Here is a 19,324-nt window from a genome sequence, read left to right on the forward strand (position 1 = left end):
AATAAATAAGACTAGAAGTTGGTTTTTTAAAAAATATTAATAAAACTGACAAAGCACTGGCAAATTTAACAAAGGAAAAGAGGGAGAGGATACAAATAACACGAATAAGAAATGAAATGGGAAACATCACAACAGAACCGACTGAAATAAAAAGGATAGTATCAGGATACTACGAAAAACTGTACTCCAACAAATTTGAAAATCTAGAAGAAATGGACAGATTTCTAGAAACATACCACTTACCTAAACTCACACAGACTGCAGTGGAACATTTAAACAGATCCATAACAAAAAAAGAAAAAGAAAAGAAAGAAATTGAACAGGTCATAAAAAAATTACCAACACCCCCCCCCCAAAAAAAAATCCCTGGCCCAGATGGTTTCACTGGAGAATTCTACAAAACGTTCAGAGAAGAACTGACACCAGTCCTACTCAAACTTTTCCCAAACACAGAAAAGGATGGGCTACTTCCATATACATTTTATGAAGGAACATAACTGTGATAACAAAACAAGGGAAAGATACCACTAAAAAGGAAAACTACGGACGAGTATCCCTCATGAATGTAGATGCAAAAATCTTCAACAAATGATCTTTAACAAAAGCCAATAGACTCCAAAAATATACCCCCAAAATAATACATTATGACCAAGTGGGATCCATACCAGGTATGCAAGGATACCTCAATATTAGAAAAATAATCAACATAATCCATCACATAAGTAAAAAAGGAAAAGAACCACATGATCATATCATGGGAGGCAGAAAAAGCATTTGATAAAATCCAACACCCATTCCTGATAAAAACTTTCGGAAAAATAAGAATAGAAGGGAAATTCCTCAACATAATACAGGGCATATATGCAAAACCAACAGCCAACATTATTCTCAATGGACAGAGACTGAAAACATTCCCCTGTGAACAGGAACCAGACAAGGATGTCCATTATCACACTTCTATTCAACATTGTACTGGAAGTCCTAGCCAGGGCAATAAGGCAAGAAAGGGAAACCAAAGGCATCCAAATTGGTAAAGAAGAAATCAAACTATCCTTATTTGCTGATGATATGATCCTATACATAGAAAACCCAAGAGACTCAGCAAGAAAACTACTGGAACTAATTGAGAGATTTAGCATAGTAGTGGGATACAAGATCAACATACAAAAACCAGTTGGACTCCTCTATGCCAGCAAAGAGATTGCTGAAAAGCAAATAAGGAAATAAATACCATTTACAATAGCTACCAAAAAAAAATAAAATACTTGGGAATAAATCTTACCAGTGGGAAGAGAGCAGTTGCATTGTGGGGAATTGCAGTCAATGTCATGAGACAAAATGTGTGTGAACTGCTGTATGGAAAATGAATTTGCTCTGTAAACTTTCACCTAAATTACAATAAAAACTAAAAGAAAAAAAAAAGAAATGTTTTTATGTTGTGAACACAGAAGCCCTACATATTCTGAAATACAAAAAAAAAAAAAAGAAGAAGAAGAAGAAACAAATCAGTATTAGGCCAATTGACTGCAACGTGGTAGGGATTTCTTAATGTTGTTCTTTTCCAGGAGCACAGGTCTCAGGTAAAACTCAACAGTGGCAGCATCCAAGCTCCTACCACACCACCCCAGTCCCTCATGGAGGGAAATGGGTATAATAAAAAGTCTACTGAGTTAGGAGTTAAAAAAATATATATATCAGAGTTCCAGCCCCATCTGTACTCAAAACTGTCTATGTGACTTTGGATATGTCATGTTATTTCACTTCTTTGAAACTCAGGTCCATCCCTCCTCTGAAATATGGGAACAATAAGAAGAACGTTTCAGGATGATTGTGAGGATTAAAGGTGTCAGTGTGAGAACAATCACCTCAGCACAGGGGCTGGCACTCAATCAGCGCAGAGTCAAGAGTTGTTGAACCTGAAGCTGAGCCTCAATCTCTTCAATAAACGAAAGGGTGGGGACACATGATCCCCAAGGTCTCTTCTAGACCTCAATGGACTCATCGCTACCTCCTCTGCAGCACCTTTTAACACCATGGTCAGGACATCTATTTCACCTGAATTCTGCTTATACTTTCTGAGTGAAGGTTAGCTGGTGGATCTTGTCTTATTTGACTTTTCCTTGGAGCATGGTCACTGCCACCATCCAGACTTCCAGGCCCTGTCCTTGACCTCTTCTCCTTGATGTCCAGTGACCCAAATCCAGCAGTCAGGCCCACACTGTGTGCATGAAGAAAGGCGACTTCTCTCTTGGCCATTGCTGTCACTTTATCAGCATATCTTTGAAAAATAATAGCATATATGCATGTGCCAATGTTGTGGTTACCTAGTACCGCTCTAACAGAAATACCACAAATGGGATGGCCTTAACAAACAGGAGTTTATTCTCTTACCGTTTGGGAGGCTAGAAGTCCAAATTCAAAATTCCAGGCTCCATGGGATTTGTGAATGCCCTTCAACCTTGGGCTTCAGATCTGCCTCTTATTCCCAGGCCACTGAAAATAGAGGCATCTCTTCACTCAGGCAGCTGCTAGCTGCTGAAGTTGACAAGCCTAAGATCAACAAATAAAATGGCACTTGACTGCTAACCAGAAGGCTGGCAGTTCAAACCCACCAGCAACTCCTTGAAAGGAAGGTTGGGCAGTCTACTTCTGTAGTGATACTGCCTCGGAAACCCAAGGAGGGGTGGCTATGAGTTAGCTCCAACTCAATGGCAGTGAAAGAGAGAGACAAGAGTTTTATAATTGATCAGTTTAAAATGCACTTTCACACCTACTGTATATTTTTAGCCTGACAATAACTATGTGATATAAGCAGGGGTTATCACTATTTTACAGATGGAAAAACTGAGGCTCAGAGAAGTTGAGAGTCTTACTCAGGCCCTGTGGCCAGTACACTTGAGTATAAGAATCACACTGTGTATCCTTCTTCTCTTCCCAGTACCATCTTCATCAAGGTGGCCTTAAGGTAAGGAATGTGTAAATTTCCCAATAGCAAGCTGTCCCTCAAATGACCCCAAAACCAATGGAAAAAGAAAAACCCATGTCTATCAAGTCAATTCTGACTCATAGTGACCCTATAAGACAGAGTAGAATTGCCCCATAGGGCTTAAAGCTATAAATCTCTTTGGAAGAAGTGCCTAGTGTGTTTGAACCTCTGACCTTCTGGTTAGCAGCCAAGTGCTTAACCATTATGCCAACCAGGGTTCAAATTACCTTAGAGATCCTCAGTATTCAGCACTTCACCTTCTTCCTATTAAATAAATAAGGTGTGTGCTCCCAAGCCCCATAAGTAACTTCCCTTCTTAATGGCTTTCACCTCTGTACACTTTCAGTGTTCCTTTGCCACTCTGCTTGCTCAGAACACCCTGTCACCACCTTTTAATCCTTCCAACTACCTCTCTGGGAGGGACAGGCACTTTGATGAATAGAGGAGGAAATCAGTAAAAGCTGACAAAGCCTAGTGGAGACCAGCACTGACAGGTTTGTAGGGTTAAAGCCAGCCAAATCCAGTCCACCCTGACTGAGAGCTACATTGGAGCTTTCACAAATTTGGGTCAGTATACATGGGCCAGGAGCCCTGATGACACAATTAAAACCCACCCAGGTAGTGGATTGGAACCTACCCAGTGACTCCATGGCAGAAAGACCTGGCGATCTGCTCCTGTAAAGATTACAACCTAGGAAACTCTATGGTCAGTTCTGTTCTGTCATATGGGGTTGCTATAATGTTATGGAACAGAGGCCTAGTAGTGGGAGGGGTGGTCAGGGTTGCTTTGAATCAAAAATTGATTGGACTGACAGCACACAACAACAACACCACACGTGGTCTTGGGATACCTTTTAAGCCTTGGATGCTGAACTATCTCATTTTATACTTTATATGTCGAACTATCTCACTTTAGACCTGAAGCCTTGTAGCTCTAAAAAACAAAACAAACGAAAATAAAACCAGATTCCATGAAGTTGATTCCTAGTCAAAGCAAACTGATATGTTACAGAGTAGAACTGCTTCTTAGGGCTTTCTTGGATGTAATCTCTATGGAAACAGATCATCAGGCCCTTCTGTGGAGCCACTGGGTGGGTTTGAACTGCCAACTTTTAGATTAGCAGTCAAGCACAAACTACTTGCAAACCCGGGATCATCAGTAGCTCTAGTGGGGAAAAAAAAAAAAATATGGTGACAGGCATGGTACAGGTGACATATCACCCCAGCCCTCACGGTTTCAGGAGAAAGCTGTGTTCTCCTGAAGAATGGACAGGACTTCCATATGGAGTCATCACACACTTACTGCAAACCATCCTTGTTCTCAGAGGGGTGTACTCTAGAAAGGGTGATTGAGCAAACATACAAATGATGATCATGAAAATAGAGTAAAATAAATGCTATACAAGATGCATCAATAAAAGAATATTGAGGTAAAGCTAAGATGTTTAAGAAAGATTTCATCTAGTTGAGGTCATCTGGACATACAGTATGGAGGCAGTGGTATTTGAGTCGCTGGAATGGAGGGAATTTGTATAGAGGATATGGAGAAGGTCAAGTTTAAGGCAGAAGGAAGGCTTTGCAGGAAGGGGAGAAGGGACCATGAGCTGGAGTTATGTGGGGGAATGGTAGGTCCATACATTTGATCAGAGATTATGAAAGGAATAAGGGCTTAGTGAGAAGTAAGTCTGTTCCCATAACATTTAAGTCAATTACCTTTGGCCCCAATAGGATTTTACAGAGTTCTGAGCAGAAGCACATATGAAGCAGATGAAGGAAGAGTTCTCACTGCCCTCTACTGCTCCAGCCGGGATTTCTCTCCTTTCCCCAATGAGAAAGGGAAGGTTGGAACCTTCCGGTTTGCTTATTCTAGGAGCTCTGTGCACTAGATACCCAGATCTTGGAAATTCAAAGTCCCATTCAAATGTCAGCTTGCAGTTTCCCTGATCAAAGCAAGGATAGTAGGAATAGTTTTAGCCTCACGCTCTCTGCCTGGATCAGAACTCATAGAAACAGAGGGTCCCAACTCAACCTGTCAGGTCAGGGATTAGGCCCAGATGTCTAATAGATACTAAGTCACTGGAAACTGTGTCAACAGAGACATCTCCAGTCTCTGCCTAATCCTTCCTGGGATTTCCGGGGCTAAACTTGAGCACCTGGGCTTCCAGGATGCTCTGATCAGAGCCCAGATGGGTGGGTTTGAGAGAAGAGGTTCCAGTTGGGGCAGAGAGAATAAGGAAGTCCAGGACTGTCCACTGTTCTTCTCTCCTCTAATAACCACACTCTGTCCATCCTGTCAGTCAGGATATGTGGGCTGTGAGTACAACAGGTTCCAGAAAATTCTCTCATCACCGAAGCAATTCCGGGCAAGAGCTCTCTGGTCTTCAGACTTTTTTTTTATTTGTTAAGAATGAAGCACTGGATGATGAAATTCTCTCATTTGCTCCTTCCTGGGGGAGACATGAAAGGCCACCCTCTAACCACTGCCCACTACCAGAGTGCTCCTGAGTGGAGGTGAAGGTATTCAGTGAGAAGACTTCTTAATAAGCTGGATTTGGGGCTGCCTCTGTAGCAACAGTAATTTAGGAGTCTTGCCAAGCTGAATCAGGGTGAGCAATCACCTGCCACCTGATTGAGAGGAACCAAGCAGCTTACCCTGGTATCTACTCCACTGATTCATTGCACTGGAGCTGCACTGGAAGAGACATTCAATTAGACAGATGACTTTGCCTGCAGAGCAGGCCTCCTTCCTGCTTTGTGTATGTGATAAATATGTTCTCCTTTGGAATAAAGTTAGGGGTAGTCAGGAGGTGATGACTATGATGTAAGGCAGGAAAGAAGTGAAGAGAAGCCACCATCTCCATAAGAGTCCAGCTGTTCCCCTGGATGAACTTACAAATATTTTTGCCAAACATTCTGGATTTTGCTGGTGAATTGTGTTGAGGGGGAGGAGGTGTGGAGGGGCAGAAGAGTCCCTCTATGAAGAGAGATTCTTTCCTCTGGCCTTGCCCCCAGCATCACACAGGGCCTCTAGACTTGGGGACTCACCCTATTTGTCTTGTGGAGCCAGAAAACACTAGTGTACGCTAGGTTCCAGCCAAGGGCAATTACCTAGCATTCAGACATAAGAAGTACAGCCAAGAAGCAGGGCAGAGGGGTTAAGAGTTTGGGCCCTGAAGTTGGACAGATTTGGGTACAAATTCTGCCTTTGCCATTATCTTTTGTGGTTGGGAAGTTATATCAATTATTTATGAGTTATTAGCTTTTCATCTGTAAAATTCCAATAATAGCTTTGCTACCATAGGGCTGCTGTGAGGGCTAAATGAAATGATGTGTGTAAGCTCTTAACACAGTGTCTACCAATAGTGGGCCTTCAGAACTAGCAAATAAAATAATAAAATAAAACCAGCGCAGCAACACAAGCATAGGCAGAGAGACATTGCTGACATGGTTTCTCTCATCCTTGACCACCCTGAGCACTGATTCTTTACCCCAGATCTTGTGGTATTTGACTATACTTCATAAAGCATTTCACTAAATTCTGTCTTTCATGATTAAATAATTATTTCTGGTGTTCATGGCCTGTCCCCCCAGTAGACTGACTTCCTGGAGTCAACTCAATGCCTGAACTAAACCAATTGCAAATGAGTTGATTCCAACTCATCACGACCTTATAGGACAACTAGAACTGCCCTATAGGGTTTCCAAGGCAGTAAATCTTTATGGAAGTAGACCGCTTCATCTTTCTCCCGTGGAGCGACTGATGTGTTTCAACCACTTGGTGGGTTTGAACTGCCAACCTTTTAGTTAACAGCCAAATGCCTTTGCCACTTCACTATCAGAGCTCCTTATGTCTAGCCCAATATGAAGCAAACACTGGTGTTTATTAGATACTTGCAGAAATAAATCAAGTAGAGATTAGCGATGAATTTTTGTCTGAGTATGTAAGGACGAATCAGAATGCAAAAGTGGGTTTGTGTTTCTTTGGGGTATTTCTACTTATTCTAAAAGTCTTGATCAGAGGACAAGTTTGACTCAGGAATTCTGATCCCTAGCCTGAGTGCTCTCTGCCCCCCATACACACACCCAAGAGATAAAAATACCACTGGTTAAGGCATTCAGATGCTAACCAAAAGGTCAGCATTTCAAACCCACCAGCCATTTCATAGTGGAAAGATCATTCAATCTGCTTCCTTAAAGATTTACGGGTTTGGAAACCTTAATGGGGGCAGTTCTACCCTGTCCTATAGGGTCTCAATGAATTGGAATTGACTTGATGATGGTGGGTTTGGTGGGGAAAGTCACTAATATATAACAACTCTTCACAAACTATGCAAACTAACAAATTTACACTCAATTAGAGATTAGATCAATACCAATCTCCTCACCCCCTCATCTCCATTGACTCCACTCATTCACTCCAGTCAACTCCACCCACTAACACACACATACAATTCATGACCCTCTATTTGTGTGAGGCCCTCACTCTTCACAGATGACTTCACCTACAGGTTCAGCCCTGCCCCAGGCACATATAAAGACATAGATCTTGAGTCAGGCAGACCTAAATTAAAATTCACACCTATCACTTTCTACTTATGTGACCTTGGGTAGTTTACTTACCATGTCTGTGTCTCAGTTTCCTCATCTATAAACTGAATGTAAAAATACTTATCCAAAGGAGTTCTGGTGGTGCAATGTCTAAGGCATTTGACTGTTAATCAAAAGCTTGGCAGTTCAAACCCACCAGCTGCTCCACAGAAGGAAGATGGGGCAATCTGCTTCCATAAAGATTTACCAGCTTGGAAACTCAGTGGAGGTTGCTGGAATCGATTCAATGGCAGTGAGTTTTTAATACCTACTCAAGTGTTGCCTCATAGACAAAGCTCTTGACTTGTTGTGTTCTTTACTTACTTTCCCTTAGTTCCCAAGCCTCCTTGAAAGTTGTAATTCCCTTCAGATAAGGCTTAGAACAATATTCACTGAAGAAGGGCCCAATCTGCTCACCTCTCCTCTTGGTCCTCAACTTCCCCTGTCATGGTTAACTCAGTTCAATTACTACAGTAACTTCTTTCTCCTTCTGCTTCTAAAGATTGGAGCCTGGCTCTGCTTTTTCCTAGCCAGACACTCCTTTGTACCTACCTCCCACTCCTATCCCATCCCAGAAATAGGCTCTCTGAAAAAATTTGCAGATAGTTGACTAATTTAGGGGGTTACACATGATTATCTTAAGCCCCTCTCCCCACTACCCATAAAATGCTGTCTACCCGTAAGATGTAGGTAGGGTAGTGTGTATTAAGCCTTATTTGTTGTAATAAGAAAATGAATCACCATTAGACCCGAACTAGATGGTGCCCGGCTACCACTGTCAACCACTCGGAGGGGGATCTGTGTAGGAGATCCTGGATAGAGTGGGAGAACAATGTGGAACAAAACTCAAAATCATTGGAAACAAACAAACAAAAAAAGAACAGGTTTGCTGGTCTGATAGAGCCTAGTAAAACTCCTGAGACTATGGCCTCTACCTGCCCTTCAGGTTTAGAATCGAACTCATTCCTGTGGCTTCCAGCCAAATAAAAGACAGGCATATGTGCTGAACATTTACATCAGGCAGATGCACTCCTTGGAGAGATCAATCATGGAAGAACAAAAGGGCAGTATATATACAGGGAGACAGCTCAGGGGGACAGGAGTTCATGGGAAGGAAGGACTCAGGGAAGAGGTAACTATGGGGAGGAAGTGGGAAGAGAGCTGTTACATTTTGGGAAATTGCAGTCAATGTCATGAGACAAAATGTGTATGAACTGCTGTATGGAAAATGAATTTGCTCTGTAAACTTTCACCCAAATCTCAAAAAACTGAAAAAAGAAAAGCAAAAGAAAAGGAGTCACATGGAGAAAGGACAGTATTTTCAACCAATGGAGCTGATATAACCAGACATCTACTTGCAAAAAAAATGAATCTAGATAGTCAATATGTTTTATAAAAATGAACTCCAAATGGATCATACATCTAAATGTAAAACACAAACTATACAACTTCTAGAAGATAACGTGTTGTGTTGTTATGTGCCATTGAGTCAGACCCAACTCATAACAACCCCTCCTTGGGTTTCCAAGGCAGTATCACTACAGAAGTAGATTGCCCAACCTTCCTTCCGAGGAGTGGCTGGTGGGTCTCAACCACCAGCCTTCTGGTTACCAGTCAAGTGCTTTAGGCACTATGCTCCTAGAAGCTAACATAGGAGAAAATAAAGGTGGTCTTGGGTTTGCCAATGATTTTTTGGATACAATATCAAAAGCACAGTCCATAAAAGAAAAAAATGATAAATTAAACTTCATGAAAATTAAAACTTTCTGCTCTGCAAAAGACAGTTAAGAGAGTAAAACTATAAGACATACACTGGGAGAAAATATTTTAAAAACACATATATGATAAAAGATTTATATCTAAAATATATAAATACCTCTTAAAACTCAACAACAAGAAAACAAACAAACCAATTAAAAATAGGCAGAAGATCTGAACAGACACTTCATCAAAGAAGATATATAGTTGGAAAATAAGCATTTGAAAAGGTGTTCCACATCATATGTCATTCCAAACTCCAAGCTCACCTTCCAAACCAAACTCATCCGTCAAGTGGATTCTGACTCATAGCAAACCCCATTGGGTTTCTGAGGTGGTGAATCTTTAAGTAAGTAGATTGCTCCATCTTCCTTCTGCAGAGCAGCTGGTGGGTTTGAACCTCCAACCTCTGGTTAGCAGTCAAACACCTTAGGCACTGTGCCAGCTGAGATACACTAACAACAACAAATTTTGGCGAGGGAGCAACAGGGACTCTCATTCATTGCTGGTGGGAAGAAAAAATGGTACAGCCACTTTGGAAGAAATTCTGGCACTCTTTACAAAGCTAAGCATAGGCTTACCCTATAAGCAAGCCAACAATTGCATTCCTAGGTATTTACCCAAATAAGTTGAAAATGTATGTCTACATAAAAACATGCACTCAACTGTTTAAAGAAATTTTATTCATAATTCCCCCAAACTGGAAGCAACTACTGTGGCTTTCAATAGGTGAATGGATAAACAAACTATAGTACATTCATACTATGGAGTATTATTATTCAACAATAACAAGACATCTGCTCTCAAGCTATGAAAAGACACTGAGGAAGCTTAAATGTATTTGCTAAGTGAAAGAAGATAGTCTGATAAAATGACATACTATATGATTGCAAGAAGCTCTGGTAGCATAGTGCCTAAGGCACTTGACTGCTAACCAGAAGGCTGGAGGTTCAAACCCATCAGCCACTCCTCGGAAGGAAGGTTGGGCAATCTACTTCTGGAGTGATACTGCCTCGGCAACCCAAGGAGGGGCTGCTATGAGTCAGGTCTGACTCAACGGAACATAACAACAACAACATGTGATTGCAACTATATGGTGTTCTGGAAAAGATAAAACAATAGAGACAGTAAAAAGATCAGTTGTTTCCAGGGAGTCCAGGGGAGAGCATTTTTAGGACAGTGAAACTGCTCTGTCTGATATAGTGATGATGGACACATGACATTATACATTTGTCAAAACCTATAGGAGTATACAACACAAACTGTAGACCTGAATGTATACTATGCCCTTTAGTTAATAATGATATATCAATGTTGGTTCATCAACTGTAACAAATGTATCACATGAATCCAAACCATAAAAACCAAACCCACTGCCATCGAGTTGATTCCGACTCAGTGATCCTATAAGACAGAGTAGAATTGTCCCATAAGGTTTCCAAGGTTATAAATCTTTATAAGTGCAGACTGCCTCATCTTTCTCCCACAGAGCAGCTGGCAGGTCCCAACCACTGACCTTTTGGTTAGCAGACAAATGCTTTAACCACTGTGCCACCAGAGTTTCTTACTTGAGTACATGTGTGCAGGGAAGGAGGGGGAGCATATGGCAACTCTACTTTCTGTATAGTTTTTCTGTAAACCTAACACTGCTCTAAAATATAAAATGTATTTGGAAACTGGGGTGGCGATGGGGGGAAGAAGAGAGAGACAGACCCAAATTTATTATAAACACTTGAAACTGGCTTTAGTGTGTCTCATAAATGGAGTATGAAAGGTAATTACAAAACTAGAATTCAAAAAATGTTCTAAGTAATGCCAGCATCACCAGAAAACCATGAGTAGCCTCCCAAAGTGGTCACTTTGAAAAAGACAGCCCTCAATAAATGATGTGTTTTGCAGTGTTTGTATGAAGAGGAAAAATGATCCCAGGATTCGTAGTCACGCCAAGATGAGGAGGGTTTACCAGGAAGCCCGGCCTGTGCATGCCCTGCTAAGCCCATCACATCAGAAGGGAGTCTCCCTTGTCAGTGGAGAGAGGGCATCGAGTGTGGAAGGCAGCACCTGCTAATTAGCTCAATGCAGCCACAGGTCAGCGGGTGAAACAGAGAAGAGAGGAGGTGGGGCTGGGCTGGGCTGAGCCACGGATGAATCACTCTGTCTAAAACTCTAGCTGTGATGAAAACTCCTATAAAAGATTCCCACCCCACTGACTTGGTACTCCACACACTGCTTAACACCACTTGCTTCATCCTGCCTGGGCATTAGGTAAGTCCTGTCTTGCAGAATCCCCCTTTCTTTTACTCAGTGTCTTGGGGACCTGAGTTCATAAAACCAAAGCTGTTGGTCAGTCAGTACTGGCTGTGGGCAGAGAGCGTCCCTCTTTGACTGGGCCTCAGGCAAGCCAGGAACAAGAGCATGGTGGGAAATGGTGCTCTCCAGAATTTGTTGGGCTCTTGCCTCCTCCCCTGCGGTAGGCCTGGCAGCAGCTCCTCTCACAGGGAGACTGTGTGGGTGGCAGCAAGAGAACCACCTCCTGCTTTCCTGAATCAGTGAAGGCCTCCTGTTCTTACGGTTCTACAAGTGCTTTTGTAGTGCTCAGTCTGTGGCATCAGACCCAAGTTACTTTTGCCAACCCAGAAGATGAAGTCAAACCACCTCGTGAAGGAAGGGGCTTACATGACTTCCCTCCTCACTCCCAGTGTGATATTAGGCAAGATGAATTTGTGGATTAATCCTAAGGGATTTGAAGTGTAGCTAGAAGGTCATCTTATTATTTTCTGTTTATAGACCAGTGTGGGAGTCCCTAGGTGGTTCAAACTGCTAGTATTTGGCTGCTAACTGAAAGGTTGGAGGTTCATGTCCACAAAAAGACACCATGGAAAAAAATTGGTGATCAACTTCTGAAAGATCAGCCATTGGAAAACAAAACCCTGTGGAGCACTGCTCTGTTGTGACACACATGGGGTCTCCATACGTGGGAACTGACTCCATGGCACCTGGTTTATAGACCAATGTTTAAGTTCTGCCACACTGAAAAGTCCCCCACCAGGATCTTTTCATGTCTCTGTTGAGGTGCTATATTATGAGTTTTGTACCTTGATGTACACAAGAGGTCAAAGTCTGCCAAAAACCTTTGGTTACTAGTGCCTAAGGCATTTGACTGCTAATCAGAAGGCTGGTGGTTCAAAGCCACCAGCCACTCAGCAGAAGGAAGACTGGGCAATCTACTTCTGTAGATATACCACCTCAGAAACCCAAGGAGGGGTTGGTATGAGTCAAAACTGACTCAACGGCAGTGAGTTTGGTTTGGTTTGATTTAGGTAGAAAGGAGATCCTTTGAGCAGTCAACCTTGGGTTTATGAATTTCTGAATTCTTCTGGCCAACTGACCTTTCTCTAGCTTCCAAATCTCCTTACTTCCTTTACTCTCTTGCTTCTCTCATTATGTCTTTCTCCTCCCATGGCATTCTCCTTTAAATCCCCAGGTTCCTCTCCTGTTTTCCAGATGCCATCTGCTCCTGCATTTGAACCTTTTCATCTTTGACACCAGTTTCTCTTCTGGTCTCTCCAAGGCTTCTGCCCAACACATATGCAGATCTCTTTGCCTATTACCCCCATGCAGATCTTACTTGAACTTGTCTCCAGATCCCCGGCTAGTGAGAAAGCCAATCTCTCCCTTCCATTGAGAGCCATTCCCCATAGGTCACTAGAATCCTGGGCTTGATAGACCCACAAACCTGTTGGGCAGGCTGACCTCCCTGACAGGGGCCAGGGCTGAGGACAGAGGTCATATTCAGGAAAACCTAGACTGTCAGAGTTGGAAAGTCATCCACCCATGGGAGGCACCCCCTCCTCAGCATTCCTAACAGGTGGTAGCCCTGCCACTTCCTGAACAACCCCAAAAAGGAAGTAAGAAAGGGCACAGCTGGACCTCTAGAACTCCTAGTTGGCTCTCACCTGAGTCAGGGATTGACTCACATATGTACTCACTGCCTCCTGGCATACCCAGCAGTGACCATAATAGCCTTGTGATAGGTAAAGAAAGCTCATGCATACGGGCTCAGGAGATATGAGTTTTAGGATTTCTTGGTCCCTTACAATCTATGTGGCCTTGGGCAAATCACCTAATTTATCTGAACCTGTTTCCTCACATATATATGTAAGGAACTCTAGTGGTGCAGTGCCTAAGGTATTTGACTGCTAACCAGAAGGCTGGCAGTTCGAACCCACCAGCTGCTCTGTGGAAGGAAGACTGGGCAATCTACCTCTGTAAAGATTTACTGCCTTGGAAACCCAATGGGGTTCTCTATGAGTCGGAATTGACTTGATGGCAGTGACTTTGTTTTGTTGTTGTTATTATTGCTGTTATAAGCCATCGAGTCAACCCCAACTCATAGTGACCCATCCTTGGGTTTCCGAGGTAGTATCACTATGGAAGTAGATTGCCCCATCTTCCTTCCAAGGAGTGGCTAGTGGGTTTGAACTGCCAGCCTTCTGGTTTGCAGTCAAGTGCCTTAGGCACTATGCTACCAGAGCTCCTATGTTGATATATATATATGATATATATATACACACACACATACATATAAATCTTTACTATATAAATCTTAGTAGATTGTTTAGATCTATAAATCTTAGTAGATTGTTCAGTCTTCCTTCCATGAAGTGGCTGGTAGGTTTGAACCACCAAACTTCTGATTAGCAGTCAAATGCCTTGGCACTGCACCACCAGAGAACCTTTTATACATATATACAGTAAAAATAATAAGGATTACAAAGATGATGCACACAGAAGTGTTTTGTAAGCAGGAAAGTGTGCATAGAGGCACACAAATTATATCTGTGTATATGTGTATAATAACATAATAACACTATTTAATAGCTAGCACTTAGTACAAAACAGGCCTCTGCCAAGTGCTTTATATGTATTATCTCTTTTAATTCTCACAGTAACCCTATAAAATAGGTACTACTATTACTTTCAGAATCCTTGGGTAGTAAAAATGGTTATGCACTCGGCTACTAACCAAAAGGTTGGCTTCAACACATAGGTGCCTGGAAAGAAAGACCTGGCTATGTGCTTCCAAAAGGTCCCAGCCACCGAAAACCCTATGGAGTACAGTTCTACTCTGAAACACATGGGGTTGCCATGAGTCAGAATCCACTCAACGGCAACTGGTTTATAGTACTTTGTTTATTCCATAATGAATAACTGAAGTATAGACAGGCAAAGCAACTGGCCCAAGCTCACAGGACAGCATTCAAATCCTGAGGGAGGCTGCCTCTAGTCACTGCATGTTCCCTCTTCCCATTCATAAAATGTATTATTAGGAAATGACAGAGGGAGACACAGACCAAAAGCAGAACTGAATATGCAAGGAAATGACTACAAAGCAGAAATGCTCCCCAGGAAACAGCTGAGGCTCATATGTAGCCCCCTGAGGGGGCTTTTCATCTTTTTCCAGCTTGACATCAAAGATGCCTCAATTACTGCGGAACATTAATGGGATCATTGAAGCCTTCGGTCGCTACGCCAAGACTGAGGGCAACTGCAAGGCGCTGACCCGAGGGGAGCTGAAAAGGCTCTTGGAGAATGAGTTTGCTGACGTCATCGTGGTAGGATGTGCTGATCCGGGTGGGAAAGGGCATAACAGCAGAGAGAAACTCTTTGCCTGCACATGTTCCATCTCAGGAATCTGAGGAGGCAGTAACTAAACCCAGGCCTGCCTGCAGGCAGAGGAAAGGAAAGCCAAGGAGCAAGTTAGTAGGGCTAGGCCCTTAGAGAAAATACCTTTATTTCAATTAATTTTTATTTGAGGGTAGGTAAAAGGGCTCTCAGGGGACAGCTCAGGTAGGAACAGAATATTCTGGAAACCAAAATAGTTGCCGTTTTCTGCTGCTTTGAAATTCTGACACAGTAAACAGTTCCCAAGCCTAGCTGAAATTTGATTATCCAATAATAAGCATTCATTAGAAGCACAGCTGTGTCTTGCCCATAGAAGTTGCTCAAAAATATTAGCTGACTGATCACATAAGCAATTAAGCAACCAAGAAGATGAAGGCCATAGGGACCAGGATGTATGGACAGCAGGGTACTACCTCTGCATACTCCAGGCAGCCTTGCACCACAGGACCTCAGCCCCATCTTGGGAAAGACAGTCCAAAGGAGCAAAGAAAACCCTAACACTCAGACAGCTGCATTATGATGAGCACAATTATTTATTCATTCTTTAGTAAATATTCATCCAGTTCTTCTATGGGTCAAAAATTGTGCCAGACACAGAGCATACAAAATAAAAGGATTTTGGCACAGTTAAGCACTCTACTACTAGTTGAAAGGTTGGCAGTTCAAATCTACCCAGAGGCCCTAGGAAGACAGGCCCAGCAATCTGCTTCTGAAAGACCACAGCCTTGAAAACCCTATAGAGCGGTTTTATTCTGCACACATGGAGTCAGAAGCAACTCTGTAAGAATCACCACCCTTGAAGGGAAGAGAGACAGTCCCAAAAACAAACACACTGCAATTATAGTGCTGCTATAGGGGCACAGGACCTAAGGCATTTGACTGCTAACCAGAAGACTGATGGTTCAAACCCACCAGCTACTCCTCAGAAGGAATATGGGGCAATCTATTTCTGTAGAGATACTGGCTTAGAAACCCAAGGAGGGGTTGCTATGAGTCAAACTGACTTGATGCCAGTGAGCTGTTTTTGTTTTTTTTTTTTTTTTTAATAGTGGTAAGGAGCTCTGGTGGCGTAGTGTCTAAGGCATCTGATTGCTAACCAGAAGGTTGGCAGTTCAAAACCACCAGCCAATCCGTAGAAGGAAGATGGGGCAATCTACTTCTGTAAAGATTTCCCACCTCAGAAACCCAAAGGAGGTTGCTATGAGTTAGAATCAACTCAATGGCAGTGAGTTCAGTTTTTTGGTTTGTTTTTTTTTTTAATTTTTGCTTGGTTTTTGGTATAGTGTTATATGTGCAGAGTGTGGGAGGGCTGGAGGGGTCTGGCTTCCTCTCTTAGGGGCTGGGAGGCCTGGAGCTGAGCGAAGTTGGCCTTCCTTCAAGAGAGGGAGGGGTGCTGACTCAGCCTCATCCTCTCCTCAGAAACCTCACGATCCAGTCACAGTGGATGAAGTCTTTCGCCTGTTGGATGAAGATGACACAGGGACTGTGGAATTCAAGGAATTCCTGGTATTGGTGTTTAAGGTTGCCCAGGCCTGTTTCAAGACCCTGAGCGAGAGTCCTGAGGGAGCTTGTGGATCTCAAGAGCCTGGAAGCCATCATCCTGGGGCCTCGCAAGAGCTGAGGGAAGGACAAGAAAGTCACACTGAAGTAGGAGGTGCTGGGAGAGGTCAGCTCTGTGAGGGGAGCAGCTGTGGACAGAGAAATCAGGCTTCCACAAGGCAAGATGTCAGCTCCCCTCAGGTTGGTCACCATGACATGCAGACTGAGTCCCAGAGACAAGGTAGCATGAGCCAGCAGGCACAAGTGTCAGGGCACATGGAGCAGACCCAGACAGCAGAAGACAAGCATCATCAGACCAGAGAGGAACAGTCAGAGAGAATGTCCCAGACCAGGGAACAGGAAAGAGCCCACCGGACCAGTGAGACTATGACTGGAACCCTAACTCAGACCCAGACAGGTACCACCCAAACCCCAGAACAGGACAAGAGCCTTCAGATGGGGAGCACTGGCACTCAGTCACGAGAGTCCTCCTGTACCCAGACTAGAGGGACTGAGACCCATGGTCAGGACAGGAGCCAGACCAGGCAGGTAGTAACAGGAGGACACATTGAGACCCAGGCAGGGTCACAAACTCAGACTGTGGAGCAAGATGGGAGCTTTCAGACAGGGAACACAAGCACTCAGTCACAGGGGTCCATCTTTAGCCAGACCAGAGAGACCCACGGTCAGGACATGAGCCAGGCCAGCCAAATAGTGGCAGGAGGACACACTCAAATCCAGGCAGGATTACAAACCCAGACATACACCCAGACCCCATGTCAGGATGAAAGCCATCAGACAGGGAGCACTGGCACCCATTCACAGGAGACCACCTGTGCCCAGACCCAAGGGACCAAGACTGATGGTCAAGACAATAGTCAAATGAGCCAGGTTGTAACAGGAAGACACATTCAGACCCAGGTAGAGTCACAGACCCAGGTACACCCCCAGATCATGGAGCAGGACAGGAGTCAGACGGGAAGCCATGTAGGGGTTAGAGAACAGGGACAGAGCCTGACACAGTCAGACAGTGGTCAAAGGCAGACACAAGTAAGCCACTACGAGACAGGGGAGACCATGCTGGGAGGACAGGCCCAACCTGGGGCAAGCACTCTGACAGGCAGTCAGGACCGGAGCAGCACACATCCTACGTGCAGTGTGACAGGAGGGCAGAGAGATGGGAAGCCACACCCCACAGAGTCCACTGTGGTTGGTGAGGAGTGGGTTGATGACCATACAAGGGAGATAGTGGTCCCAAAGCCGGACCAGAGCAGCTTGCACACCAACGTTTCTTCAGCTCAGGGTGGAGAGGTAGCCCAGCCTGAGGGGAGACAAAGCATCACAGCTAGGGAGCTGTATTCCTACTTCAAAAGCAACAAGCCATGAATCCCTGTCCCTGGAGCCTAATGCCCAGTCCCAAAAGCAGACAGCTGGAGAAGGGCTGCTTGTCCTGCACTGTCCACTCCAGCTGGCACATCCTTCAACATCAGCACTTAATCACGGTGATTCCTTCTTAGGTCTTTCTCAGTGAGACCATTTCCATAAGGTGCTTTTGATCTTAACTCCTCTCTCTTACCTGTTTTCCAGTGAAGAACTTCTTAGGAGCTAGAAGGCATGGAACAAATGATCCTTTTGTTCTGAACTCTCCTCAGTTTTGGAAGTTTTCCAAGCTACCTTTATCTCAGTCATCTGTCTACTGTCCCATCTATCCTAATGCATCAATAAAACTTCCTAAGCAACTAGCCTAGGGGCTCCATTCACTCACTGTCTATGGGCTAAGGGCCATAGTATTATGATGATGAACTAGACATGATACTTACTCTTGAAGAATGCCTCTCTGAGAAAATATTGCAAGAGATTTCAAGAGTTATAAAGTGTCAAAGAAAGGAGATAACATACTTAATATTGGTAGATACAGGTCAGGAAAGGTTTCATCCAGAAAGTGCTTTTTTGTAATGGCCTTTAAAGAGCAACTAGGATTGACATAAGTAAAATTATTCTCTGTTGTTATTTTTATTGTCCTTCTTGGGAAATCACACACACACACACGCAGATACATAACTCTTGGGTAAAAGAAGATAAATAGAAAATGAAATTGCAGAACTTTGAGAGAATGATGATAATTAAACTAGATATACAAGGTTCTGTAGAACACAGCTATCTGAATGCTCTGAGGAAAATTCATAGCATTCATTAACTGCACATGTTAAAAAATAAAAATTAATTAATTAAATCTGCAATGTGAAAAACTGGAAAAACCCCAACCAAGACTATAAAGAAAAGTATAAGAAAATAATGAAGGTATAAATAGAAATTAATGACTTAGAAAATAGAAAAGTGAAAAACAAGTAAATAAATAACCTGGTCATTTGAATCAACAAAGTAGACAAACCATTAACCAAACTAATTTTTAAAGAGGTGAAAAAGGTATGGGCGAGAAAGCATAAATACACAAAATAAAAGACAGCAATGGACTAAATATACAGATCACAGAGAAAATACAAACAATGTGCAAAAGGTATAAACAGATAGGTCACAGAAAAAATACAAATGATCCTTAAATACACGAGAAGATGCTAAAGCTTATTTGTCATAGAATAAATGCAAGTTAAAACAATATTGAGATATCACTTCTCACCATCAGGATGGCAAGCATCAAAAAGTTTGAGGACAGACTTTGTTGGCAAGGCTGTGGAGAAGCAGGCACGTCCATACTCTTCTGGTGGGAATGTGAAACGATTCCCCTCGATGGAGGAGAATTTGGCAGAA

At 43.1% G+C, this 19,324-nt stretch overlaps 1 protein-coding gene across 1 annotated transcript; it reads left to right on the forward strand.

Moving 5' to 3' along the window:
- Positions 1-14,808: 14,808 nt before the first annotated feature.
- LOC103205523 (cornulin-like) lies at positions 14,809-17,941 on the forward strand. The gene is made up of 3 exons (XM_042782320.1): positions 14,809-14,946; positions 16,436-17,134; positions 17,297-17,941. Exons 1-3 carry the CDS (start codon positions 14,809-14,811, stop codon positions 17,939-17,941), a joined length of 1,482 nt encoding a protein of 493 aa, XP_042638254.1.
- Positions 17,942-19,324: the final 1,383 nt, after the last annotated feature.

This window comes from Orycteropus afer, unplaced genomic scaffold (assembly GCF_000298275.1).
Source record: "Orycteropus afer afer isolate SDZICR_OR568_19922 unplaced genomic scaffold, OryAfe1.0 scaffold00290, whole genome shotgun sequence".
Classification (NCBI taxonomy): domain Eukaryota; kingdom Metazoa; phylum Chordata; class Mammalia; order Tubulidentata; family Orycteropodidae; genus Orycteropus; species Orycteropus afer.

Excerpts from the sequence above, each read along its gene's own strand:
- LOC103205523 (XM_042782320.1), top strand. The coding sequence starts at position 14,809 with ATGCCTCAATTACTGCGGAACATTAATGGGATCATTGAAGCCTTCGGT. Across the intron at positions 14,947-16,435 it reads AGTTTGCTGACGTCATCGTG|AAACCTCACGATCCAGTCAC; the intron begins GTAGGATGTGCT and ends TCCTCTCCTCAG. Across the intron at positions 17,135-17,296 it reads GAGGACACATTGAGACCCAG|GCAGGATTACAAACCCAGAC; the intron begins GCAGGGTCACAA and ends ACTCAAATCCAG.